Source organism: Coptis chinensis, chromosome 6 (assembly GCF_015680905.1).
Source record: "Coptis chinensis isolate HL-2020 chromosome 6, ASM1568090v1, whole genome shotgun sequence".
NCBI classification, from domain to species: Eukaryota; Viridiplantae; Streptophyta; class Magnoliopsida; order Ranunculales; family Ranunculaceae; genus Coptis; species Coptis chinensis.
The window spans coordinates 26,521,649-26,548,088 of NC_141461.1; the positions used below are offsets into that span (position 1 = coordinate 26,521,649).

Sequence of the window (26,440 nt, forward strand, 5' to 3'; positions counted from 1 at the left end):
TTTTATGACAAATTTTCTAAAACCGTCAAGTTGACTTCTTTGTTATGACGGCTTTAGAAATTTATGACTTCACTGAGAAAAGCTTCAAGAAATTTATGACACAGTTTAGGTTAACCGTCGGTAGGGGTTTGAACCCGCCGAAGTTATTTGCTTTTGGGAGTCAAGCGGTCAAGCCTCTCCACAGTCTCACCAAAAAGAAAAGATAAAACACAAAAGTGCATAAAAGAATAGAATTCCCATGCACTGTGACCTCTCTTCTTGAAACCAATTTTAGTCCCTTGCCTCTGCTAGTCTCTCGAAACCCTGGATAAGCTTCCTCTACCGTATCTTTTTCTTTTCTCTTCAATGTTCGAAACCGCTTCCTAAGCCACTGGGAGTTCGCTTAACCACTGGACTTGTTTTGAAAGTCATGGGAGAAGATTTGTGCTGCACATTTTGAGAAGAAAAATTCGATATTTGCTGAACTTATGGTAACCATGTGGGTACTTTTATTTTCGTCTCTTCATCTTTGCAATCCTGTTACTTAACATTTCGATCTAAAAAGGTTTGTTTTTTTGGAAGTTTTTTATCAGAAATAGTTGGTCTTTTTTATTGAAAATCTAGTTTCACATAAAATGTTTTGTTTCTAGTTTCAAATAAAATGTTTTGTTGCATTGTATTTGTACATGCTTAAATCAGCTACTGTGATTTTGATTCTCTGTAGTAGTTGTTCGAAATGTTTTGTGGATGTGGGGGTTATGTTCTTTGCATATTAGATGTTTGATAAAAGGCTAGATGGGGTTCTTGCTATTTGAGAAGCACGCTTACTAGGTCTAGACTCTAGAGTATGTTGCACATTTACCTACTGCCTTATTTTTGTCACATTGCGTAAACAACAAGTACAATATAGTAGGCGACTGTTTTGATATTTCTGACTCAATGCTTTGGCGTGCTTCAGGCTACTGATAGAAGTTCGCAAAAGAAAACTAATTCTGATAAGGCAACGCAGGTAGTTATTTTTATTGAAAATTATATGTTCTTGGAACCCCAAATATACATCGTTTGATCAGATATATCGAATCACACGTTTATCTTATTTGTTGGCCAGGGTACTGAAAATCTGGAGAGTGATGTTGCTATTCCTAGTGTAGGCGATGCACTTTCAGAAAAATCTGCAAAGTTAATCACAAGCAATGGTGACACTGAGATGCATAATGTTTCTGTCCTTGGTAGTGATTCTCCCAAGAAGGGGGAAGCATTTTCTCAGTCTACCAAGAATGCATCTCATGATGGATCAGTAAAGGTTGCTTCTCTGTCCCCAAGTCAGAATCCTCCTGATGTAAGTCTTGGAAAAAGGGGTCGACCAAGAAATATCAAGTGAGAACGTTTTGTGAAAAACAACCCGCTTCAATCATTTTGTGATTAGTAAGTTTTTTTTTTCATGTGTGGTCTTCCTTTTGTTGCATATGGCTGAGTTGTTGCACTTAATTATCCATGCTATACTTTGATTGGTTTATCATATGCCTTAAGTACTGCTTGCTTGATTTGACCACAAGTACGTCTGAAGTCCGATCTTTTCTTGTTTTTCCGAATGTGCTGCACTGATCTTAGATAGTTAAAGTGGTCTTTATGGGGTCTGCTTAAGTTAAGGATGCATTCCAGATTCTGTAGTGGATTCAAATTTTATAGTATTGCATTAAGAGCCATTTATTCGTATGCAACTTGACTTTTGTGACTCTTATTTATGGTACTGTGGTTAAACTAATAATAGTGTAAAAAAATAATCGATTGCAATTTTGATATGTGATCTTGTGTAGTAGACTAGGATATATATAGTTTATGTTTGTTGGCTATGTATACAAATGGTAGTAAATAATGTAAGTGATAAAGATGTAAAGTAGTTAACTTGGTTTCTGAAAGTTTATGATCCTTTTTCCTGAACTCCATTTAACTTCTTATTTTGTTCTAGTGGTGCCTTTTGCCAATAGTCCAAGACCACAGATCGAAGACCCCTTATACTAAAGTATATAAATAAAATATATGTGCTACACATGTTAACATAAGGACATTGTGCTTTATAAAGTGGAGGGCCCCATGAGTGTTTATCTCATGTTTAAGTAAGTTACTACACACTTACACACTTGGTGCTATTTATTCTTGCACTTAGATCCTTGTAAATTTACTTTGTTTTTTCATCCAGTGCAAGTTGGAACATAGTTAGCAAAAAAATTAAAATTGTGATCTGCTCTCATTACCTTTAGGGTGAGCTGTCCATTCCATTTTGCATATTCAGTTCAGAAGTAGTTCCCGCTAGGCATAAGAACGGATTCCATGTTTAGAAACACATTTAGGCATTTGTTTCCTTAAACTGTATTCCAAATTCCAAGGAATGGGATAACCAATCTGCAATAGTGCAATTTTAAGTGAAGATGATCAAATAGTTTGTCGTCAACATTGCTTTTTAAGGGTTAATTACCATGCATGGTAGCATTATTTGCATTAATGATTTTTCAATTATTTTTTCAGGTTTTTTTACTTATTCTACATATTATATAATTGATTAATTGGTTACTCTTTTTTTCTTATAAAAAACAAACTAACCCATTTGTTCCTAACTTTGTTTGTTTTAGATTCGGTTGAAAGAGTCAGGGCCGTGGAAAGCTTATTTAGATTCGATTGAAAGAGTCAAATGGTGGAAAACTTCTTTTTAGTTAGTAAGACTATGGAAAGCTCTATTTTTTTAGTTCAAAGATGTACTTTTATTTAGGATATATACATGTGGACAAATGTAATTGAATTTTAGTCATTTTTTTACTGTTATGCTATTGATAAATTCAGAAATGGAAAAGTTTTATGTCATGTTTTGGTTTAAATTATTTGCAATGCAATTCCTGGTAAATTGATTATATGATAAATTTGGTAATAATAATTTTTTTTAATTTTTTTTTTTTTGAAAAATCAAGAAATTTTCATGACGTTTTTGTCATACAAGTCATAAGCCAAGCTATATCTTGATGCTTTTTACCACTAACTTTTGACTGCTTTATGATAACCGTCATAAATACTTTCCATCTTATGATGGTTTTTGAGGTAATTTTTGACATTAAAAATTGATTTTTCTTAACACTTCCACTAAAACTGTCTTGGAGTTTATGACGGTTTTAGTAGACTTTTTATGACACCCCCAGTAATGACGACTATTTTTTCAATTAGAAAGTGTCATTATACATATTTCATGACAGCTAAAAGCTGTCATCAAATGTCCTTTTTTTAGTAGTGAAACTAATACATTTTTCTTTATATTGTTTTTTAGGTTAGAAGTGAGATAACACGGTAGCTCAATTAAGTTTGCTTGAGATGGATCGGTTGATTAGTAATTTGTTGGATGGGTTATGTAAATTGTATTGTTGTTGGATTATGAGACTTGATTTTGAATCAAGTGTTTGAGTTTTTTTTTTTTTTTTTCTGCGTGAATAAATCATGTAATATGATCAAGTTCTTGGAATGATTTATGTTGGTAATAAAAGTATGATTCTTGTTTCCGTAATGGACTCTAGCTGTCAAGTATCTGAATGTATTGGTGGTGTCGGAATGTATTGGTTTACAGGAATTTTTAGATTTACAGGAAAAAAAAGAGTTATGACGGTTTCCAAAGAACTGTCGTGTGGCATACTAATTCTTGATAGTTGTTTTTAGTGTTAATTTCTTGTCGTTTTTATTTCTCAAGGTGACGCTTAAATAAAAACAGTCATAAATGAAGGTTTAGTTCTTGTCACTTTTTCTAATAAACTATGACGGTTAAGTAAAACATGTCATGCAAAAGGATCCAGTTATGACGTTTATAAATGAATTTTTGTCATATTAAGTTCGAGTTTTGATGTCAGCTTCTCTAGAACCGTCATCAACTTTATGACGTTTTTTGTTAACTTTTATGACGGGCTCTATAATGACGGTTGTTTTTTAAACGAAAAAATGTCATTAAACCTGTTTCATGACGGCTAAAAGCCGTCATCACAAGTCATTTTTTTAGTAGTGTTTAGACACCGGATATGAGATTATAATCTCAACAAATAGTATTAAGTTGGTTGCAACCACGTAGCTAGCAGCGTCATTCCGCTTAACAAACTTGTAATAGCAAATGCAAATCATATTGTGCACTTAAAACCTATGAAGGCAAAAGTAAATATGTAGTCGACTCCTAATACATAGTTAGCTTATTTTATGCAATTGCCTTGGTCATTTAATATAAAACTATGGTCATGCTGCGTTACTTGGCTTTGTTTTTAACCTGTACTATACTTCCACATCATCAAAGCTTAGTTTGCTACCCAGACTTGCAATGCAAACTATATTGTGCATTTAGAAAACTCCTAATGCATGCATGGTAAATTACTAAATTGTAAATGCATGCTAGATTGTTAGTCGGATTGTTTGGTCATTTAACATCTAATGGGCGCGATTAACTACTTTGTACACTTGATGGTTACTGTCTACAAGAATGGTAGAATCTGGTTTTTCCAATATTCATTTATACTGTACTTTCAGAAATAATGAGAGAAAACAAAAGAAGCATAAGGAACATGTATGCATAATTGCACAGTTGATTGGGATGTATTTGGTGACAATATATAACAACATTTTACAATTGGTGATGATTGGTGTCTACTGTCTTTAGCTACTAGATCCAGAATGGTAGCACATATCCTTAGGTCTTTCCAACGCGAAATAAAAAGGGAAAACAAAAATAGCAGAAGAAAAATAAGAATAACGCACACGTATGCATAAATGCAAATATAATTGCATTGTAATTGGGCTTTGGTGCCATTTCCGCTTTTACTGAAGCACCACAGATATATGATTTGGTATGAATTGAAATGTCAACTCGGACACAATCCAAACGTTGAGCTCATTGAGCCAAAACCACCTAAATTTTAAGTGATGTATGGGTGGAGCACTTCTTTTCATAATCATTTGAGGGAGCGAGAGTATGTGAGAGGGCACGTACTAGTATTTTTTTTTTTTTTAGCTAATCGGGTGTTTAGGCCAAGGCCCAAAATATCGATATCGATGAATATATCGATTGTACCTAAAAACCGATATATATTGGATATATCGGATATTTCGGATATATTCATTTTTTTGGTAACCAGTCCAAACTATTTAAAATATCGGAAATATCGGATATATATCGGAAATATATTGGAAATATCGGATTTATATTTTAAAATGGTCAAAAAGTCAACCGATATATATCGATTATATCAGAAATATCAATTATATCGGCGATATAAAGTTTCATATCGGAAATTCCGATATATATCGGAAAAAAAAAGAATTCTATATTCGGTGGATATATGTCGGAAATATCGATGTCGGTGTACCAAAATACCGATATATATCTGATATATCGGCGATATTTTGGTCCATGGTTTAGGCCCGCTTACATGCACCTCAACTAATTGCAGGTCTGATCGGGTATTGCCTCGCCAGTGGACTTGAAGAGAATCAAACTAGTGACCATTGGAGGCACGGACTAATAGTCTAGTACGTTCTTTTGAATTTTTTTTGGAGGGCGGAGCGTTGTAGACTTGTAGTTTTACAAAATTTTATATTGATTCTCATGTAACGTAGTAGTTTTTCCAAAACCTTTTGGGGCCGGCTTTGTCTTTGTGCTTGGATAGATATCTCCTGATTGTACAATGAGAATTGCTAGCGTCCTGCCCCTCTACCGGGGTAGGACCATCCTAACCCACTAAAAGACAGAAATCACTAACTTCACAATTGTTTGGCCGGTTGGACTCTACATGGTTTTGAAATAAAACAGGATAATAAAAACATGAAGTAAAAACTCTTTACGCCAAAAACCAGCCATCAATTGCCAATCAAGATTTTTTAGAAGGCGAAACTGATGGAGTAGGCTGTAATGGAGTCAATAATGGATGAATAGTATCTAGAGTTGTGTATGTATAACCCATTCATTTAGAAATAATGCTATCAGGAGCTCTCTCTCTCTCTCTCTTTTTCCATTTTTTTTTCCTTTTTTAAAAACTTTAATATTGGCATGGAATCATTTAGATGTTATTTTGGATCTTTGGGTCGAATTTGCAGAAAAAAAATAAAATGAAACTTTTGAATTTCAACATGGGTTGCTTCATTGGGTCTAAATTATCATCGTTAATTATTGGCCAAAGCCAAGAAGAAGATTTAGATAAATAATCTTAACTGATTTACAAGTAAATTTGGTGTGGTCGCCGGTGGTTGTAGTGGTTTGCAACTTGGCGGTGTTGTATGGTTTGAAACTTAGAGAAGATGAGAACAAGTTTTTTCTCAATGAACGAGAAACTGGTTGATTAAGTGGTCTGGTACTTTTTCTTGTCTTCTTGCGGGTTAGAATGGTCCTACCCCGGTAGAGGGGCAGGACGCTAGCAATTCTCTTGTACAATTATCACCCGGTATTATTCATTCAGCTGTCCACGACACTATGGCGGCAAAATACAAACTCCATAGAATTTCATTTCAATTCCACACAAATTATTAATCAAAACACGTAATTAAGTTCAAACCTAATTCATGATGCGCTTTTAATTATTGCAAATGACAACAATAGCTTGATCAAATTGCAGTTATAATTATTGTTCTTAAGCAAATGGAACCTGGATGGCGTGTCCTTGTAGCAATAGAGCACAAAACCAGGAATTTCAATAAGAATACACCTTCATGGATTTCTTCCATGATCACATGCTGCATCGAAAATATTTTCAAAGGCTTCCCTCATGCAAGCGGCAAAAGGTTGGGAGTCAATGAAATTTTTTTGCGTTGTTGCCACTAGCCTCAGTTGCCCCATGCATGATGCTACAGTAAAAACGAGACTCTGCATCCAAAACCATTACAAAACATAAGCATGTAAATTACAACATTTTCATTTGCCCCGTCCATTAAACTTAGTATGTGAGGTGTTAGTCAGATTCGTCTGGTCAAAATGTTATGTCCAAGCCCAATTCGGTAGGATTAGAAGGCAACAGCAGGGAAAAATCGGGTATACATTTAGCAAGTAACAAACCAGAAAAGCCACCTTACTTGATATATGTATTACCTTCACTTAATAGAAAATGTTACATCTACTGATAGGTTTTGGGTTTAATCTCCCTACTCAGAAAACCGGTCTATTAAAACTCCCTGTATGTAAACAAACTCACGTAACCTCCCTCTTTGAAACAGACGAAAATGCCCCTAAGACCACTACCCTTTTTCTTTTTCCTTTCTCACTTTATCTCCTTTTGTTCTTTTCAAATACGAAATTATTATTTTCTTTCTCTCAATCAATTTATCCTGAAATTTATTGTTCTCCAACCAAACAAATCAAATTTGAGAAGCAATATCAAGATTTGATTTTTTTTTTCTTCCACTCAAAACCAGATCTGAGATTTGAAAATTCTTATGTAAATTTAAATTTGCACAGTGACATTGACATGTAAAAATCAATTTACATATGTAAATTAAATTTTGCATAGTGACATTTGTATGTAAAAATCAATTTACATATGTAAAGTTAAATTTGCATAGTCATATTTACATAGAGTCACGGGATCTGCTGAGAAAAATCAATAAGTAAAAATAAATTTGCATATTTAAATTTTTATTCAAAAACAAATTTACAGTCACAGGAACCTAATTTATTCAAATTAGGAAGAAGAAAGAAAAATCAATAAAACAAATACAAAGATTCACAACAATCAATGGAAATGAAAAAGAGAGTGATTTTTCATTGTTTATTCTTTATGAACTCATGTTTCTTTATTGTTAAACTTGATTTATTCATTATTGAAAAAGATTTCTTTTTTTCCAAACCTAATTTCTCAAAATCTAACGATATCGAACTTGATTGAAAGAGAATCCAAAGAAATCAAAACAAGTTGAAGGAGAAAGACAAGGAATGCAAATGGGGTTTTTCTTCAAAGGGTAAAAGAGAAAGAGAAAAATATCATAAAATGATAAACATACGTGATTTCTTTCCCAATCTGAAAAACAGGGGGGTTATGTTATAACGCATGGATAATAGGAAGGTTTTATGATATGGGCCGAATAGAGGAGTTTACATGAACCCGGATCTAAACTAAGGGGTTGAGGCCCATTTTTTGCATACACTGATATTACTGTTCTAAAAATTGGTCTAGGTGGTCTCTAAGTGCTAGGGGGTGCCCAACCGACTCGCCTAGGCCCAAGTAGTTTAAAAAATCGGTGGACAAACTAGGCGGATCTAGGCAGTCCAGTCAATTTTTTTTTTTTTGAATGATTAAATGTCGAAAATTAAAGACCCGTGTGTAGACTTAAAATTTGAATAAATTTAAAAGACTAAAGTCTAATGTAAATTATATGTCATTATAACAAAGAGTATGTTTTTATATGAAGTCGATATTCTTCAACTATTACGCATTTTTGTAATAAATATTTTTGTTTATGTTTATTTTTTGAATTATGGTAAATAATTTTCTTCATTTCTTATAGTATAGGTGTGTATTACTATATATATATTATCGGGAGAAAAAACGCTTAACGCTTAAATTTCGCTTTAGGCCTTCGCCTGAAGCCAATTTAGGCCTCCTTCCTTCCGACTACCCCTAGCGTTTTGTAGAACACTTACTGATATACAGCCACTTAGCCAGAAGAGGAGCAAAAGCCCCGTTTATCATTCTCTTTCACTTTATATACGTCAATACTTTATTGGAATTTATATTAATGTCATATTTAAGATACTAAAGGATTTTCAATTATCGCACGGTTGAATACCCTTGAAAAAGTTTCTGGGTCCATCGCTAATTGTATCAATATTATTACCACCAGGGCCCAAAATATCGCCGAGATATCCGATATCTCGCCGATATATCTCGGTAAATTGGTACACCGATATCGATTTTTCCGAGATATATCCACCGAATATTGAACCCCTTTTTTTCCGAGATATATCGGAATTTCCGATATGAAAGTTTATATCGCCGAGATAATCGATATTTCCGAGATAATCGATATATATCGGTTGACTTTTTGACCAATTGTTAATAATTTAATATTGAAATTTCCGAAATATCCTATATATTCGAGATATATCGGCAAGAGATCCAAGATATCCGAGATATATCGGTGAGATATCCGATATTTTAGAAACTTTGGACTGGTCACCAAAAGAACCGAGATATCCGATATATCCGATATATCTCGATTTTTGGGTACACCGATATATTAACCGATATCGAAATTTTGGGCCTTGATTACCACGACCCCATGGATTGGGGATTTGGGGTTGGTAGAGTGGTTGACTATCAAGATCGAAAGGTTGGTAATCGGATCAAGTGTGGTTATGAAAAGCAAAACCAAGCAATAAAAAATTAAAAAGAAACAATTAAAGTATCAGTATTAATTTTGACCCGCTAGTATGCAATCGCCTCAAATCTTGGATCCTATAACTCACGGACCCATATTGTCTTGGGCAAACTTAAAAAAAAACAATTATAACAAATGTGCTATTGGTCTTAAAAAGTCTAAAAAAAACAAATATTACAAGTGTACCATTGGTCACCAAAAATTGAATTCGCAAACCCAACTATCCAAACGGTGTGGCTACATCGTTGGAGACTCAGTCCAAACGGCTTCGCCACATCGTTTGAGACTTAGTCCAAACGGTGTGCCACACCGGTCAAGAGGCCAAAAAACAGAATTTTATATTTTTTCAAAGTTCAAATCCCAAACGATGTGGCTACATCATTTGAGACTTAGTCCAAACGGTGTGGCCATATCGTTGGATAATCATATCGTTGAGATTTTAGTTCAAACGGTGTGACCATTGCCGTTAGATTTGAACTTTCAAAAATATAAAGTTTTGTTTTTCTTTTCGACCGGTATTAACCACACCGGTTGGACTAAGTCTCAAACGCTAAAAAACAGAACTTTATATTTTTTTTCAAAGTTCAAATCTCAAACGGTGTGGCCACACTGTTTGGACTGAGTCCCCAACGATGTGACCACATTGTTTGGACTAAGTCTCAAACGGTGTGGCCACACCGTTTGGACTGAGTCCCCAACGATGTGACCACATTGTTTGGACTAAGTCTCAAACGGTGTGGTTACATCGTTGGGTTTGTACAATGAACGGCTTAGCCGGGTCGTTTAAACTTGGGGTTTTCGAATTCAATTTTTTGGGACCAATGGCACACTTATAATATATATTATTATTTTTTTTGGATTTTTGGGACCAATAGCACACTTGTAATAATTGTTTTTTTTGTTGGAGTCTGCCAAACACAATATGGGTCTCTCAATAACAAATACCATCTTTAATTACTCGCTCAAAGTTCAAGTGAGGCAAATTTTTATGTCTATCTAGATTCCAGAGGAGGTTCCATGGTAACATTGATAAGAACATATATAGGTGAGTCTAGAGGTGAAGTAGAATAATCTACAAGGTTTTAAATGATTCAGAATCAAACCTTGACGAGCTACAAAAATCATTTCATCGCATCTTCTGTGTTCGTTGTATACTTAACTTGCTGAAATTTAAGCTTTACCTGAGGTATCCCTGCAACGATGAAATAGGAAGATGAAATAGGATGACCAGCCAAAGCCAGTTTTTCTTTTGGACCAATCAAACTTGTCACAGTAGTAGTTGTATTCTTAAAGTTTGAATGCACGTAATCGGCAACACCCTGCAAAACACCAGTACATCTAAGTACATAATATTGCTGAAAAGCAAGTTGAAGCCACTGAAAAATGCTAAAGAAAGAAACTGAATTCGTAAGATAAGTGTCTCACCTTTGGTCCTTTGAGGCACCTCAGCACGTTAATAATTGGATTTGTGAGAAAAGTAAACAATGAATTCTTCTTTCTATCCATGACTTCCTTTCCTTTGTTGATGAAATATAGAGGATCAATTTTCTCTTCACCAGTAATATTTGGTATTGGTGCATGCAAAAAGGCCACACGATTGCCCCATATGTTTGCCTTCATCATTTCAGCAATGTTCTTATACCCTCCTAGCATTCTCATGTTGAACATTACTAGTAAGTTCATATTTTTCCCACCAGAAGTATCACCCTTCCTCAGCATGTACAAGTGAATTATGTAGTATATCAAACCAGTCACAACATCATTTACAGTCTACAAACATGTAAGTGTTAGTCCTCCTCATTAACAACAAGTACAAACATGTATATTGAACCACATTCTGAGTTTAAGAGCAGGAAATATTATGTATCAGAGATTCATAGCAAATATTAATTGGCCGTTTGGACTTTGGAAAGAAAAAAGAAAATTTTGGGCCACAGTACAACTTAGCCGGCATGGACCGCTCTCTCAGCACCAGTTTAGTATTGGGCTGGATTGCCAAGGTCATTTGGGCCATTTATCTTCGTACTGAAACTCTGGAAGTGGGCCATTTATCTTCGCATTCATTTAGACAGTTAGATGGATGGATACTTCGCGGAGGAAAAAATCGGTTAGATTGGTGACTTTTTTAGTCTTCTTGATTTTTAGGGTGTGTTTGTTAAATTTTAACTCATGGAAAGGAAAGAAAAGGAAATAAAATGGATGGTCCACTATGGAATGGAATGTAAAGGAAATAATTTTAAATGGTATGTGTTTGGTAAACTAGGGAAAGAAAAGTAAAAACTGGATAAATGAATAATCATGTTTGTTTGCAAAAGCTATGGAAAGGAATAATTGTATTGTTGGGTCATGGGTGTATTAGTAGTAAGTCCCTATCTATCTATTTTCTTTCCTTTTCTTTCCACAAAATTTTCAGGGGTTAGCTAAAGACACAAAACCTTTTCCGTTTCTTTCCATATGGAAAAGCCCATTTTCTTTCCATAGGTAAACAAACGCTTTAAAAACTATGAAAAAGGTGGACCACTCTTATTTTCCTTTCCTTTCCTTTCATTTTCTTTCCATAGTGTTTCCATCATAACAAACACACCCTTAGTTAGATTAGTTTTAATGTGTTAGTTATATGACTTATATCAGGTGCAGTATCCAGTTTTCTCTCCAACTAAGAAGGGTGGGGTCATGCTCCAAACATAAAGCCCTGGATTAGAGTACGTACTAGAAAGAAGAAAGTCAATAGCATTTAACTTCACTGTACCACTTCTGTTGGGATCCTATATTTTCTCAGTATGTCACAAACAGCAAAATAAAATCTAGGTGAAATACAACCCTAGAAACAGAAATTATGTAAACATTGTGTCGAATTGAACTTACCCCTCCAATTTCGGATTTGACCAGATTTAGACGTTCCATAGAAATAGAAATGGAGGAGATAGCAATTGGCTCGAATTCCACACCAACCATACCTGATCTAACTGCACTCTTACTATCTACCAAAACTGAACCCTTCAATACACTAAAACTGAGATCAGAAACAGTATTAAAACACATCATAAAATAATTCCATAAGCTTTTCTTCCCTCCAGTAATACTCAATGACATGTTAGGCAAAGTTAGTGGAAGAGACGGATCATCAGCCCTTTCAATTGCACTAAATATGACACTAACTATAGAGTATCCATCTCCAAGGGCATGGCTAAACTTGAACACTAGAGACCCTGCACCATTCATACTAGGATACTTGACTACATGAACTTCCCATAATGGTTGGTTCGACGAAAGACGTTCACCTGAAATTTTGGATATGTATTCTCTTAATCTTTCGTCGTATTCCAAGTTGGATAAACCCGTAGGAAATGTAGGTATAATAATATGATCTTCAACTCTAACGTCAACTTTCTTCCACCCCGGTGCACCTTTTCCGTCGATATCAACAATAATCGAAGAAAAACGTGCATTGAGAGGTAAAAAAACGTTACGGATGATTTCAGCTGTTTCGAACTCATTGAATAATGTCTCGAGCTCCACAACACACAAAATGGTTAAAGACAATGTAGAATTACTGAGACATTGTCCTGTTGGGCTCATAGGCAATAAGGTTTCCTCTTCTTCTTCTACTTTTAGTGTTCGTATAGGCTTGTTGAAGGCCATTGCCACTATCCTATCTCTTCCTATTTCTATTGATTAGGTTATGAATTCCATGAAAGGGTTTTGCTATTTATCACTTATTCAATCAGTCCTGTTGTTGCTGTTATAATTAGTATGGTCGTTGGGGTGAATTAAATTATTTTCACCGACTCAATGTATCCCTCCATACTCATATAGATAGTAACGTGCATACTAACATGGGAAACTGGGTCATATTGAAGTCTTTGAAATTGCAGTTCCCTGTTTTCGCTCAGAACCACAAGTAGACTTACACTCTTGTCTGAGCCCATTTTTAACCGTGTCCGTACTTCGTCCCAAGAGTGTACCCAGCCCTTAGATACTGTATGTTGGTCTTTTTCTCAAGTTCGGTTACTCATTTATTTGACTAATTCTATGCTGACACAGGATTAAGACATAGTCAACCAACGCACTGAGGTGCAGACTACGTGTTATGTCCACATACGTAAAAGTCAAACGGACTAATTGTTTTTTTGTATTTTTTTTATTTTTTTTAAATTATTAAACTTTCATAATCTCGGAAAACAAATACGAGAATTTAATAATTTAAAAAAATAAAATAAAATAAATAAGAAAAAAAATTGGTTTGTTTGACTTTTGTGTACGTTGACATGACATGTCCCCAGCCACCTCAATGTGTTAGTTGTCTGTGTCTAAATCTTGTGTCAACGTAGAATTACTCAAAATATATGAATTTTGCTATTTTCAAACTTACCACCTTTCCCTTCGCTAAATGAGAATATAGAAATCCAGTATCTAAAAGGGAATAATTACAGTGGGTAATATTCATAAGGCTGAACTATAAATGATATATTTCAACTTAAAACACCTCGGTATACACAATGCACTTTTTTACTTTAAATGATAATAAAAGCATGACCAAATTGCACTAATAATTATTGTAAGCAAATAGAACTAAATTGTGTGCTTTTGTAGCAATAGAACACAAAACGAGCAATTTCAATAAGAGATTAAGAGTACACCCTTCAGGGATTTCTTCCATGACCACAAGCTGCATCGAATATATTTTCAAAGGCGTCCTTCATGCAAGCGGCGAAAAGTTGGGTGTCAATAAAATTCTTTTGCGTTGTTGCCACTAGCCTCATTTGTCCCATGCCTGATGCTGCAGTGAAAACAAGACTCTGCCAAAAAAAAAATGGTTTAAATATGTTGATGTGATTAAGCTGTAACTTGCAATTTGTCCACCATCTAAGTAAGTATTGGGTCCATATAAGAAAATCCATAAGTTTAAGCCATAATATTGGAGTATATAATATAGTGAGAAACACTGGATCTTGAGAATATGAGAGTAAAATACTAGAGAATATCCCTACCATACCATACATAAGCAGGATATAAGTCAAAAATAGAATGTGGGATCATCCATAATATCTCCATATCTTATGGAACATATCTACATAGTAAGATATTTATAATTAGGATATTTTATGTGATTTATTTCCATGTTAAATTATGTAACTCTCTATTTAAACTCATATTGAGTTGATCAATATAACAAAAATTATGAAACATATTTTGCTTCTTTTGGTTTTTGTTATACATGTTGCTCATATTTTCTAAATAATCTATTTCATGAAATTCTATTTTTCTAGTTGATATCAGAGTCATTGGTTTCTGAGAGGTCTTGGCTTCAACTCCTACCAGGTGAAGGTGTCTAGTCTTTTTGTCTGTGTATTTCCAACATGTCCTGTTGATGGGGAATGTTGACATATATGATTATATAATATATTAATATAATTACTCTTCATATAAGTTCGAACTTATAGAGAAATTGACAATTTAACATGATATCAGGACAGGATTCAGTCATGTTTCTTTTGTTCTTTGTTCCGCATATTTTGCTTAATAAGGAACCCTTAGATTTTTATTTATTATTATTATTTTTTTTTATAAATTCTTTTCGTTGTTGCCCACTTTTTGGTGGATTTAGTGTTGGTTCTTGTTGTGCAATCATCACCATGGCTTGATATATTATGTTGTTTTTGCTATCTCATGAGGAGTTTTTTTAATGTTGGTACTATCTTATGAAGAGGAGTCCAATCTTGTTGGCACTAAATTATTTCTTGCAAGCTCAAGATAATGTTTCAGAAAATTATCATTGAGCTTGAGGGAGGGTGTTGGAGTATATGATACAGTGAGAAACACTGGATCATTATTTGAGAATATGATAATAAAATACTAGAAAATATCCCTACACAGCAGGATATAATTCAAGAATAGAATGTGGGATTGTCCAGAATATCTCCATCTTATGGAACAGATCTACATAGTAGGATATTATAATTAGGATATTTTATGTGATTTATTTTCATGTTAAATGATGTAACTCTCTATTTAAACTCATATTGAGTTGATCAATATAACAATAATTATGAAGCATATTTTGCTCATTTTGGATTTTGTTCTATATGTTGCTCTTCCTCTCTAAATAGTCTATTCCATGAAATTCTAAAAGCACCTTCAATCGAGAACAATTCAATCAGCACGTCCGGTGGGTGTTGTTGATATAAATGTATTATGTGCCAAATGTGTGGGAGAATGGGGGTATGGTGTTAGCTAGTGTTAGAGGTGTGTAATGTATTTGAGTTAGGGGCTATTTGTTTTTTTGGGTTAAGTTATAAGAGGGTTTTATAAGATGGTCTTATAAAGTGGTTTGTTTTTTATTTTAAGTTCCTCTTATAAGCACTTGTAAAAATAGAAAAAAACAAATACATGACATCTTATAGATGGTTATTTGACAAATATAACCCTACTTTACATCACATTTAACTTGAATATATTAATTTGAAACAAACGTATAGTTTGATTTTCGGTTTCAAATCAATTTTGATAATTAGAATATCGATTTTAGGAAACTACTTTAATTGGCGGCGGTGGTGGTAGTGGTCTTAATAACACGGCGGTGGTGGTAGTGGAGGTGATGATATTGGTTTTAATAGCACGGTGGTGGTGGTGGTGGTGGTGGTGATAGTTTTAATAGTACGGTGGTGGTGGTAGTGGAAGTGATGATATTGGTCTTAATAGTACGGTAGTAGTGATGGTGGTGGTGGTAGTAGTGGTGGTTTTAATAACACAGTGGTAGTGGTGGTGGTGATAGTCTTAATAGTATGGTGGTAGTGGTGGTGGAGGTAATGATGGTAGTGGTAGTAGTGGTGGTAGTAGTGGTGGTAGTGGTTGTGGTGATGGTGGTGGTGGTAGTGGCGGCAGTGGTGGTGGTGGTTTTAATAGTTTGGTGGTGGAGGTGGTGGTGGTAGCCGGTGGTGGCTAGGGTAATAGAGTTATTTGGAAAATAAGATAATGAAAAAGGAAGAAGAGATAAATGAGGCTGGGGTATATGGACGGGGGTGTTTGAGTCATTTTTCAAGTTATAAGACTTAAAAAATTGAAGTAGATCCAATTTTGGTATTTATAGAATTGGAGCCTCTTATAAGACATTTCTAGTAGAATGCCTCTTATAAGAGGCAAAAAACAAACCAAAAAAAATGTTCAAAATCACTGGGCCACACCTTATAAGAGGTTATAAGAGCTCAAGGTATTATAAGAGGCAAAAACAAATGACCCCTTATTCTCAGTAGTGGATAAGTGGGTCTTGTACTCTTGTTATTGGGTATTTGAATTGTTAGTTGTTTGATGTACGGTTATATGAACTCCACCTTATAGTGACTCCAAAGTTACTCCACTCTTAAAAGTGGACTTACAAGATGAATTGACGACTAATTTTTTGCGGAGGTATACATCACATGATAGAGAACACCCCCACAAAAAATCAGCTCAATTGAATATGTTTAACCTTGTCAAAAGTTGTTATGAAATTAAAAAATTCTAAGCCGTTGGATAATTTCATAACATTCTAAACGATTTTTGACGAGGTTGTACATCTTCAAATGAACTGATTTTTTGTGAAGATGATCTCTATTGTGTAGAGAACATCTTGTATAGGACGTACACATAACCTAGGAGGTTAGTGGTGACAAAGGGACGGATGCGGTATAGCGTTGGAAGACAGGGTGCACAGGATCAGATCCGCGGTATCCCAACCGCTCTGGAACTGCTGCGAAACGTGGAAAGTGGGAGAGCGGCACCGAACTGCAAGGTAACCGCTGCGGTACGTGGAAAGAGGGAGGATATAGATAGAGAAAGAGCGCCAGGAAGAAAGAAAAAATGGAGAACGAAAAAGAGGAGAGAGGAGGAAGATCAGAGGTTGTAATCACAGTCTATACACATCTCCACCAAAAATCTGTTTCTAATTCATTGTATTTAGTGGTGGAGTCACTTTGGAGTCACTTTAAGTGGAGTTCATATAACCATCTCCTTGTTTAAGTGGTAGAATGAATAATAAACATTAGGCTAAAGTTATTTGTTATTGTTCAACTTTGAGTTGCAATAGAGGTCACAGTTCCTCAGTAAACTGATTCCGAGGTCTCGGTTTCCTCTAATTAACCCAAATCTATCATACAATCTTGAAAATTGTATCAAAATGTTAGTGGAATTAGTGGTCAGAATTTAATTAGCGTGTTTTTGAATATAATGGCAAATAATGAATTGATAATTATTAATGTCTTTAGAAACACATTTCAAAATCAATTGTTCACATTTTTAATTGGAAGAAGTGAGAAATGTTGGGAGTATTCTTTGTCCAAATTGAAGTAAGTTGGGTAAACTAGCCAGACCTTAGATTTGTTCATTTCAGCCACGAAACAACATTGAATTCTTATATATGCAATTGATAATTTATATCAGGTTCTTAGCATGCCAGTTGTATCAAAACGTTGATTACAATACAATACTACAGGAACAAACTTGTAGACAGGGCAAACTTTTATGTATTCAGACTGGGTTCAAGGTAAAAAAAAAACACTTAAAAATGGGGTGAAATAGTCTGATCAAATTGAAATGTTTATTGATCAGTAATCTAGTCTAGTCTATTTTCGTTTTTGTTTTTCATATTTTGTTTTTTTTAATGAAAAAATTAAACCATCGGAAAGACCTGGGTACATAAATAACTTAATCGCATCTATAACACTTTCCAAGTTGTTATTAAAATTGCTGAAATTTGAGCTTACCTGAGGTATCCCTGCGACGATGAAGTAGGAAGAACCAACCCGATGACCACCCAAAGTCAGTTTTTCTTTTGGACCAATCAAACTTGTCACAGTAGTAGTTGTATTCTTAAAGTTTGAATGCACGTAATCAGCAACGCCCTGCAGAACATCAAACTGCTAAGTATCTATGTTTGAGAATTAAAATGCAGGTACGATAGAGAAAATTACTTGTTAAACAAAGAAACTAAATTCGTAAGATCAATGTCTCACCTTTGGTCCTTTGAGGTACCTTAACACCTTTATTATTGAGTTAGTGAGAAAAACAAACAATGAATTCTTCTTTCTGTCCATGATTTCCTTTCCTTTGTTGATGAAATATAGAGGATCAATTTTCTCTTCCCCATTAATATTTGGTATTGGTGCATGCAAAAAAGCCACATGATTGCCCCATATATTTGCCTTCATCATTTCAGCAATGTTCTTATACCCTCCTAGCATTCTCATGTTGAACATCACTAGTAAGTTCATGTCTTTCCCACCACAAGTATCTCCCTTCCTCAGCATATACAAGTGAATCATGTAGTAGATCAGACCAGTGACCACATCATTCACAGTCTACAAACATGTAACTGTTAGTGCTACTCTTCATCAACAATAACAACATCAAGAACATACTAAATTATAAAGGAAGTCAGAAATTGTCATATGTGCTGTTCAACTAAATCACATGCTGATTTTAAGAAAAGGAAATCTCATGAGATAAATTAATAGGCTATCTAAAAGAACAAAAAAGATTAATAATTAATGTGCCACAAACTAGTCGGCATAGGCCGGGCTTTAGATTTATCATCAAAGCCCAAACTAAAATTGGGCTGTATAGTAGGACACTTTCTGTTATGACTGAAGGTAAGAGGAATGATATTTCAAAAATGTTAATGCAGGTAAGGGTTTAGGGTTCTAACCCTATCATTTTGTTTTAAAATAATAATAATAATAATAATAATAATTGGGTTGTATTTCCAAACACGATTTCTATTTTTTTTTTCATTTGTTTATATTTTTTTAAAGAAAATTATATTACATGAGACAAGTGCACAGTTAGCCCTGTCTGAAACAACAGTCGAGTGTATATATATATTGGGTCTCATATAAAGATTGGCAACTAATTTATTTTATTAAAAAATATGGGTGATCTTGGACATACCCATAAAAACACTCCCGTACCCCAACTTTGAAATAAATAAATAAAATTGTTTAAGACACATTTAGGTTCATAAATTACCCTTTCTTTTATTAAGTATATCAAAGACAAAACAAAACAAGTGTTTATCCTTTCAGCAAACACAAACCCTTCGCACTTATTTTCTTTTTTTTATGTCATTTTTTTTTCTCCTTTACGAAAGAAATTAGAAATAGATAAAATTGTAGAATTTAGTCTTCCTCCTCCTCTCACTCATCAGCCATTAATGTATTTTTTTCCTCATTGCAGCTCCTTGCTGTCTTTCTCATTTTCCGCTTGAGAAATTTTCAATTTGATATATTTCTACTAAACTCCTTTAACCCTTCTACAATGATGAAGAAGTAATTGCAAATTGCAAAAAAAAAAAAAAAAAAAAAAAATTTGAAGCAAACTTCTAGAAGAGGAAAAAAATAATTTGTTTTTTGGGCATTTTTTACCTTTATTATAAGTTTTCTTATTGTGTAGTGTGTTGTAGTAACACAAAGATTCTTCAAGGTCTAGAGTATTATTTTCAATTTTTTTTATTTGTTGTTTCCTTTTGGAATGAGTCTCTCGGTCTTTTTGTTTTTTCTCTTTCTTTACCCCTATTGGAAATATCTCAAATTAATTTGGAAGATATTATTGGATTGAAGCGGTTATTGGGGTATGGCAAAAACTGAGTTAGTTATGGGGTACAGGAGTATTTTTATGGGTATGTCCAAGATCACCCAAAAATATCTCTATTTTTTTTATAATCTTTATTTATCTAACAAAACAGAAAGGAGTGGGAGGACATATTCCACGTCATAAGATGAGATGTGGTCGACACACCCCCTAACTATAGCCACTCAAAACTCATGGATGGTGAATTAAAAAGCTTTTATGGGGTGAGTTAAACAGTTTTTCTCACCTCACCCACCCCCACACAAAAAAGTCAACATTGGACAAAATTTTTATGGGTTGAATCTTTTATGGGTTTGCAAACATAAGCATGGGATCAATTAAAAAAATATGGTAATAATGGGGGTAGGCAGGGGGTCTTTAAGGGCCGTAGGCACCGGCCCATCCGACGGCTACAATTCATCCTCACAAGTTGTGACTTGGCAAATTCGTGTTTTAAGAGTTTGTACAATTTTGTTAAACTAAATGAGTACCATGAAATCTATCCAAAAATCAGTCAGAAGTCACCAATTGCGCCTGAGTTTATAAATTGTTGGGCCTCCAAATTTGACATGGTGTTAGCCCAATTGATGCTATTGGCTGGCCTTGATTGGGTTTTGAACTTTTGCGATATTGTTTCGCGTCGAAGGCGCGCGTACGCCTTGCACCAAAGGCGTGACGAGTTGTTTTCGCGCAGAAAGTGTGCATACGCTTTGCGCCTTCGTCGAGCGTCGAGATAGTGCTGCAGGCGCGTCGAGGTCTCGGAAGCCGTAGGCACGGGCATACCCTAGTAAACTAATAAAATACCATCTAACCGTCCACAAATTTAATACCAAATTTTCTAGGCATTTCCAAAAACACCAAGTTTTTGGCATTCTAAACTTTTATAAATAAGAATGTGTTGTCACTAGGGGTGGGAATTTGGCCCTAACAACCCTAACCCGGCCCTGACCGACCCGACCCTAAGCCCTATAAAGCCCTCACAACTAAAGCCCTCACAGAGTTTAGGGCAGGGCCGACCCGGCCCTAATGCCTTCTAAAGGCGGTCGTCGATTAAGGTTCAAAAAATAGGCCCGACCCTATAACCAAGCCCTAGTTATAATTTCACTATAAAATACACAACTAAAACTATCCAACTCATTGTTATATATTTTCAATTAAAATAACACTGTCCTTTGTAATTTATCATTTACCGTATCGGTACTTCTAATAACTTGTCTTATATCATAAAAACGTGTAAACCTAATTATTTATATTTCACAACTCACGTACATCTCACAACTCCCCGCCTAACCTAGTCGCCAAGAACAATAATGAGCACCGGCACTAGCCTTAATGAAAAATAGGTTGACGTCGGTAAAAAAACTCATTCCATACTCTTATTTGTCTTTGTGTTCTTCAATGTTAAATGTAATTTTGGTGAGATTTGAGTACAAGAAATAACGGATTTATGTCGATGAAAAGCTCATTCCAAAATGTGTCTTGTGCATTTTAACCGTAATTTTGAAATATAAATATGAGTCCCTATATACTTCCAAATTTTATTAGATTATGGATATGATTTTAAATTGTTGGACTTATCAAGAATTATTACTAGATTGGTTGTTATTCAAATTTCAAAGTGGTGGGACTTTGAGTTTGCAAATCTTTGAAATTTTTTTGTAATATAAATGAGTTTTAAAACTGATGCAGTCAAAAAAAGAAAATATATAGGCCCGGCCCTAAACTTTTAAAGAGGGCTTATGGTAGGGTCAGGACTTGAAATTTAGACTTATGACCTGGCTCTATGGGGACTTTAGCCCGGCCCTAATAACTGAAAAGCTTTAAATATTTAGGCCCGGGCTAGCCCGACCCGGCCCATTGCCCACCCCTAGTTGTCACATTTCAAAATTGTTTATGTGGCCAGAGTACAAAGTGCAGCAAAATATCGCAATTATATATTTTGACGCCTAAGATGTATAGTGTATCCACGCCTCAACATTCGAATAATATATTCCGTGTCACGTGCAGGATCAAAAACCACAATTCATTCTCTGTCCATCTATAGAAGGTTAGTCATACAACCATAATGGATGTGGATGAGGGCATGGACCAAAATATCGCCGATATATCTGATATATATTAGTATTTTGGTATACCGATATCGATATTTTCGACATATATCCACCGAATATAGAACTCTTTTTTTTTCCGATATATATCAGAATTTCCGATATAAAATTTTATATTGCCGATATATCCGATATTTACGATATATATCGGTTGACTTTTTGACTATTTTTTAATATAAATCTGATATTTTCAATATATTTCCGATATATTTCTGATATTATATTTATGATATATCTGATATATCCGATATTTTAAATAGTTTGAACTGGTCACCAAAAAAATGGATATATATGATATATTCGATATATATCGGTTTTTGGGTACACCGATATATTCATCGATATCGATATTTTGGGCCTTGGATGAGGCAAGTGGGCATCCCTGACTTCCATAAATGGGTGCATCAGTAGATATATTTTACTATATAGAAAAATTAGAGCCGCTAGAGTACGGGTGGGATTATGGGTGCGCTCGGTCATGCAATACACTCTCACCCCTTGCCTAATGGAAGGCCCATATGTCATAGCGCAGGTATAGTATGCCTACTTTAGAATTTGGCTAGAAAAATATGGGGCATGATCAATAGGCCCATTATTTTTTAGGATTATTTAGATTTTGGTCCTACTATTAATAGCGAAATTAGATTTTGGTCTTATTTTTCAAATTTATTAGACTTTAGTCCTATATCTGTTTGTTGACTGTGAGTCAATATAGTTAACCCTGATCAATCTGTTTGTTTTTTCAAAATGACAATATTACCCTTTAGAGTAGGAATGAAGCCTAATTTCGCTATTAATAATAGGGCAAAAGCCTAAATAACCCTATAATAGAATAAATCACATGATAAGATTTGTCACGTGTCTTATCATGTCTGTATATGATATTTTGGCAACTAAAACCGTTAGAAGCACTGTGAACAATGGGTCAGGTGTTTGATTTGGTGCGTGTTGAATATGATATTTGAGATTGGGTCTCGTATGGTGGGTTAGATAATGAGAATAGTGTAAGAGTCGTGTTTCCAGCAATATGATTGGCGGGTTGAATACACCATCATCACATCATGTCATATAGCAATTCGGAAGTTCATTATGCATTTGAAGCACTCTCGTTCATTCTTGGCTCCATCCCTCTTTCTGTTTCTTCTTCTGAAACCCTTGAATCTTTACTCCTACATCACCTTGAGATTACCAAGCAAATTTCAAACCACCTTAAGATACCCAATTCTGGCGCTGGAGAAAATGAACTCTGTCGTTGGTTTTACAACACATTTCAATCCTCAAACCCAACCCTTCAATTAGTAGTTTTAAAATTATTGCCTATTATCGATGGAGTATACCTTTCTCAGGCAAGTTTAAGGAAGTCGCTTATTGGTTTCGAAGCCATACTCTTGGCTATATATGCTTATGAAACAACATCTAGGAGAGGGCAAGCAATAACAGTAAATGTTCCGAATTTATCACATCCAAGCATCTATCACGAGGTAGTTGTAATGAATAGCACAACCGAATGGAACTTAGCTATTTTGTCACAAATATTGGAACCCCATGGTACAATCAGATCTACTAAAAGGGCTCGGATAGTCGGTGTTTGTTTTGAATTGTATTATAGTAAGATAGCTCTTATTCCCTTACGTTCTAAGATCGATTTCTGCAAGCTTTGTGTGATTTGGGCTGGTCAGGATGGCGACATGTACGAGAATGAAAAATATGGTAGAAAACACAATGGTGAGGATATTCATGAAGGTAGCAAACAGAACGCTTCTACCAGTGAAGGTGGCGTGGGGGAGATAACTAAGGGGAAGAAAGGTGAGGACAAGAAAGATAGAAAATTTCCTCTTCAATAGGAAGTTTTACAACCTATTTTGAGGATTTTGAGCCATTGTCTAATGGGTCCAACCAAGTCGAACGAATTAAAAGATGCATCGAGTGCGGAGATTGGTGGATAAAGCGTGTATTCAACCCGCCAATCATATTGCTAGAAACACGACCCTTGCGACCTTGCACTATTCTCATTATCTAACCCACCATACGAGACCCAATCCCAAATATCATATTCAACACGCACCAAATTAAATATCTAACCCATTGCTCGCAGTGCTTCTAATGGTTTTAGTTGCCAAAATATCATATACAAACATGATAAGACACGTGACAAATCTTATCATATGATTTATTCTATTATAGGGTTATTTAGGCTTTGGTCCTACTATTCATAGCGATATTAGACTTTGGTTCTACTCTGAAGGGTAATGTTGTCATTTTGAAAATACAAACAGATTGGCCAGGGTCAACTATATTGACTCACAGTCAACAAACAGATATATGACCAAAACCTAATAAATTTGAAAAGTAGGACCAAAGCCTAATTTCGCTATTAATAGTAGGACCAAAGTCTAAATAACTCTATTTTTTACTTTTTTTTGGTCATTTTGTAGAGGCAAAATTATAGTTTTATAGTTTTTTAAATTAATTTCTAATAATAATGGGCCTTATGTTTGGAAAATTCAAACAAATAGAGGTAAAATAGTCTTTTTCACATATGTTATAAGGGTATAATTATAATTTTTCTTTTTTTTTAAATATCTAAACTTTGCCATTTGTCTTCATTGGTGGGTCTCCTCATCACGTGAGAAAGTTAAACAATGACTGCGTAGTTGAATACGTGCGCAGCACGTGCTTTTTGCTAGTCATATATGTAAGGAATGTAAGACAAGTAGTATGCCCGCACTAAAAGTTCAAAACTAGAAGGGAGAACATGACAACTATATACTGAAAGAGTTACCCAAAAAAAAAACCATATACCAAAGAAAGGCATGCCATTTTTATATCTTAATATTAAAGCTCTCACAAGGGGTATTTTCCGAGCTCTATTAAAATTTCACGTCATCTCCTATTAAAAATGAAAATTTTCTCCTATGAAAAACGGGAATCTTTTTTTACAACGAGAATTCTTTTCCTATTAAAATAAATTCTATCACTTCTAATTAAAGCGGAAATCATTCTCCTATTAAAATGGAAATTCCTCTCCTATTGAAAAGAAAAAATCTAACATATCTAATTAAAACAAGTGTTATTTTCCTATTAAAACATGATCTCTCAATTAAACAAACGGATTTTTAAAACTTAATTTAAAACAATTTGTTAAAAAATTAAAACGGATTAGTGACTAAAACGGTAGTCTCAATTTTCTAAAAAAAATCTAAATACTTTCGAAAGAGCCGGTCGTATGCACGGCCCTACAAACTAAATACTTAATTATATTATATACTAACCGATAACGTGAATGAGAGATTTAGAGTGGGCGATTTTCTCCATAAGATCTAATCTAAACTTAACTTTGAGATCGAAGCGCACACAGGGCCAGCTGGCCTGTATTCAATTCCAAAATACAGGTCAATGATCATCTTACATGCATGTTTTTTCCGTGAGTGATTATGCTAAAAGTAGTGTCAGTATGTAAAATATTATCTAGGTAAAATATTATGCTAGAAATATATAGAACTTAGGTACAAATATAGTTGGGCCAACGTATTGCACTTACCCCTCCAATCTTGGCTTTTATCAGTTTCAGACGTTCCATAGGAATAGAAATGGTAGAGATAGCAATTGGCTCGAATTCCACACCAACCATTCCTGATCTAACTGCACTCTTACTATCTTCCAAACCTGTACCCTTCAATATACTAAATCTGAGGTCCGAAACAGTATTAATACACCTGGTAACATAATTCCACAAGCCTTTCTTCATTCCAGCAATACTTAATGACATATCAGGTAATGTAAGTGGAAGTGAAGGGTCATCAGCCCTTTTGATCGCACTAAAAATTACACCAACTATGGAGAATCCATCTCCAAGTGCATGGCTAAACTTGAACACTAGAGACCCTGCACCATACATATTTGGATACTTCACTAGATGAACTTCCCATAAGGGTTGGTTGGATGAAAGTCGTTCACCAGCTATCTTGGATACGTATTCTCTTAATTTTTCGTCGTATTCCATGTCAGTTAAACCTATGGGAAATGTTGGGACAATAATATGATCTTCAACTCTAACGTCAACCTTCTTCCACGCGGGTGAACCTTTTTCATCGTTATCAACTAGAATCGAAGAAAAACGTGCATTGAGTGGTAAAAACACGTTACGGATGATTTCAGTTGTCTCAAACTCATCGAACGATGTTTCCAGCTCCGCAACAAACAAAATGGTTAAAGTTAACGTAGAATTACTGAGACATTGTCCTGATGGGCTCACAGGCAACAGGGTTTCCTCATCTTCTTCTACTTTTAGTGTTCGTATAGGCTTGTTGAAGTCCATTATCACTTTCCAACTCTCCCTATCTTTCTATTGATTCAGTGATGAATTCCTTGAA

At 34.8% G+C, this 26,440-nt stretch overlaps 3 protein-coding genes and 1 long non-coding RNA gene across 5 annotated transcripts; 2 read left to right on the plus strand and 2 right to left on the minus strand.

Moving 5' to 3' along the window:
* Positions 1 to 936: 936 nt before the first annotated feature.
* LOC147492356 (uncharacterized) lies at positions 937 to 2,710 on the plus strand. Its single transcript, XR_015197579.1, has 3 exons — positions 937 to 988; positions 1,088 to 1,404; positions 2,610 to 2,710. It is a non-coding gene; the product is annotated as an uncharacterized LOC147492356 (long non-coding RNA).
* A 3,751-nt stretch (positions 2,711 to 6,461) lies between these two features.
* Positions 6,462 to 13,112, minus strand: LOC147492357 (wax ester synthase/diacylglycerol acyltransferase 3-like). Of its 2 annotated transcripts, XM_086566686.1 has the most exons (5): positions 12,639 to 13,112; positions 12,223 to 12,347; positions 10,783 to 11,127; positions 10,539 to 10,676; positions 6,462 to 6,850 (listed from the first exon to the last, which is right to left on the minus strand). In XM_086566686.1, exons 1-5 carry the CDS (start codon positions 12,997 to 12,999, stop codon positions 6,695 to 6,697), a joined length of 1,125 nt encoding a protein of 374 aa, XP_086422812.1. In that variant the 5' UTR covers positions 13,000 to 13,112; the 3' UTR covers positions 6,462 to 6,694. The 2 variants fall into 2 exon arrangements, with proteins under 2 accessions (XP_086422812.1, XP_086422811.1); XM_086566685.1 differs by having other exon boundaries at positions 12,223 to 13,112.
* Positions 13,113 to 13,803: 691 nt separating this feature from the next.
* LOC147492358 (wax ester synthase/diacylglycerol acyltransferase 3-like) lies at positions 13,804 to 26,428 on the minus strand. The gene is made up of 4 exons (XM_086566684.1): positions 25,609 to 26,428; positions 18,348 to 18,692; positions 18,099 to 18,236; positions 13,804 to 14,156 (listed from the first exon to the last, which is right to left on the minus strand). Exons 1-4 carry the CDS (start codon positions 26,383 to 26,385, stop codon positions 14,001 to 14,003), a joined length of 1,416 nt encoding a protein of 471 aa, XP_086422810.1. The 5' UTR covers positions 26,386 to 26,428; the 3' UTR covers positions 13,804 to 14,000.
* Positions 23,129 to 24,003, plus strand: LOC147492359 (uncharacterized). The gene has a single exon (XM_086565276.1). It carries the CDS (start codon positions 23,129 to 23,131, stop codon positions 23,909 to 23,911), a length of 783 nt encoding a protein of 260 aa, XP_086421402.1. The 3' UTR covers positions 23,912 to 24,003.
* Positions 26,429 to 26,440: the final 12 nt, after the last annotated feature.

Coding starts and splice junctions, on each gene's coding strand:
- LOC147492358 (XM_086566684.1), bottom strand. CDS start 26,385: ATGGACTTCAACAAGCCTATACGAACACTAAAAGTAGAAGAAGATGAG. Junction 18,237..18,347: donor GGTACCTCAAAGGACCAAAG/GTGAGACATTGA, acceptor GATGTTCTGCAG/GGCGTTGCTGATTACGTGCA. Junction 14,157..18,098: donor TCGTCGCAGGGATACCTCAG/GTAAGCTCAAAT, acceptor TTTTTTTGGCAG/AGTCTTGTTTTCACTGCAGC.
- LOC147492357 (XM_086566685.1), bottom strand. CDS start 12,999: ATGGCCTTCAACAAGCCTATACGAACACTAAAAGTAGAAGAAGAAGAG. Junction 11,128..12,222: donor TCAAATCCGAAATTGGAGGG/GTAAGTTCAATT, acceptor ACATGTTTGTAG/ACTGTAAATGATGTTGTGAC. Junction 6,851..10,538: donor TCGTTGCAGGGATACCTCAG/GTAAAGCTTAAA, acceptor TTTTGGATGCAG/AGTCTCGTTTTTACTGTAGC.
- LOC147492359 (XM_086565276.1), top strand. CDS start 23,129: ATGTCATATAGCAATTCGGAAGTTCATTATGCATTTGAAGCACTCTCG.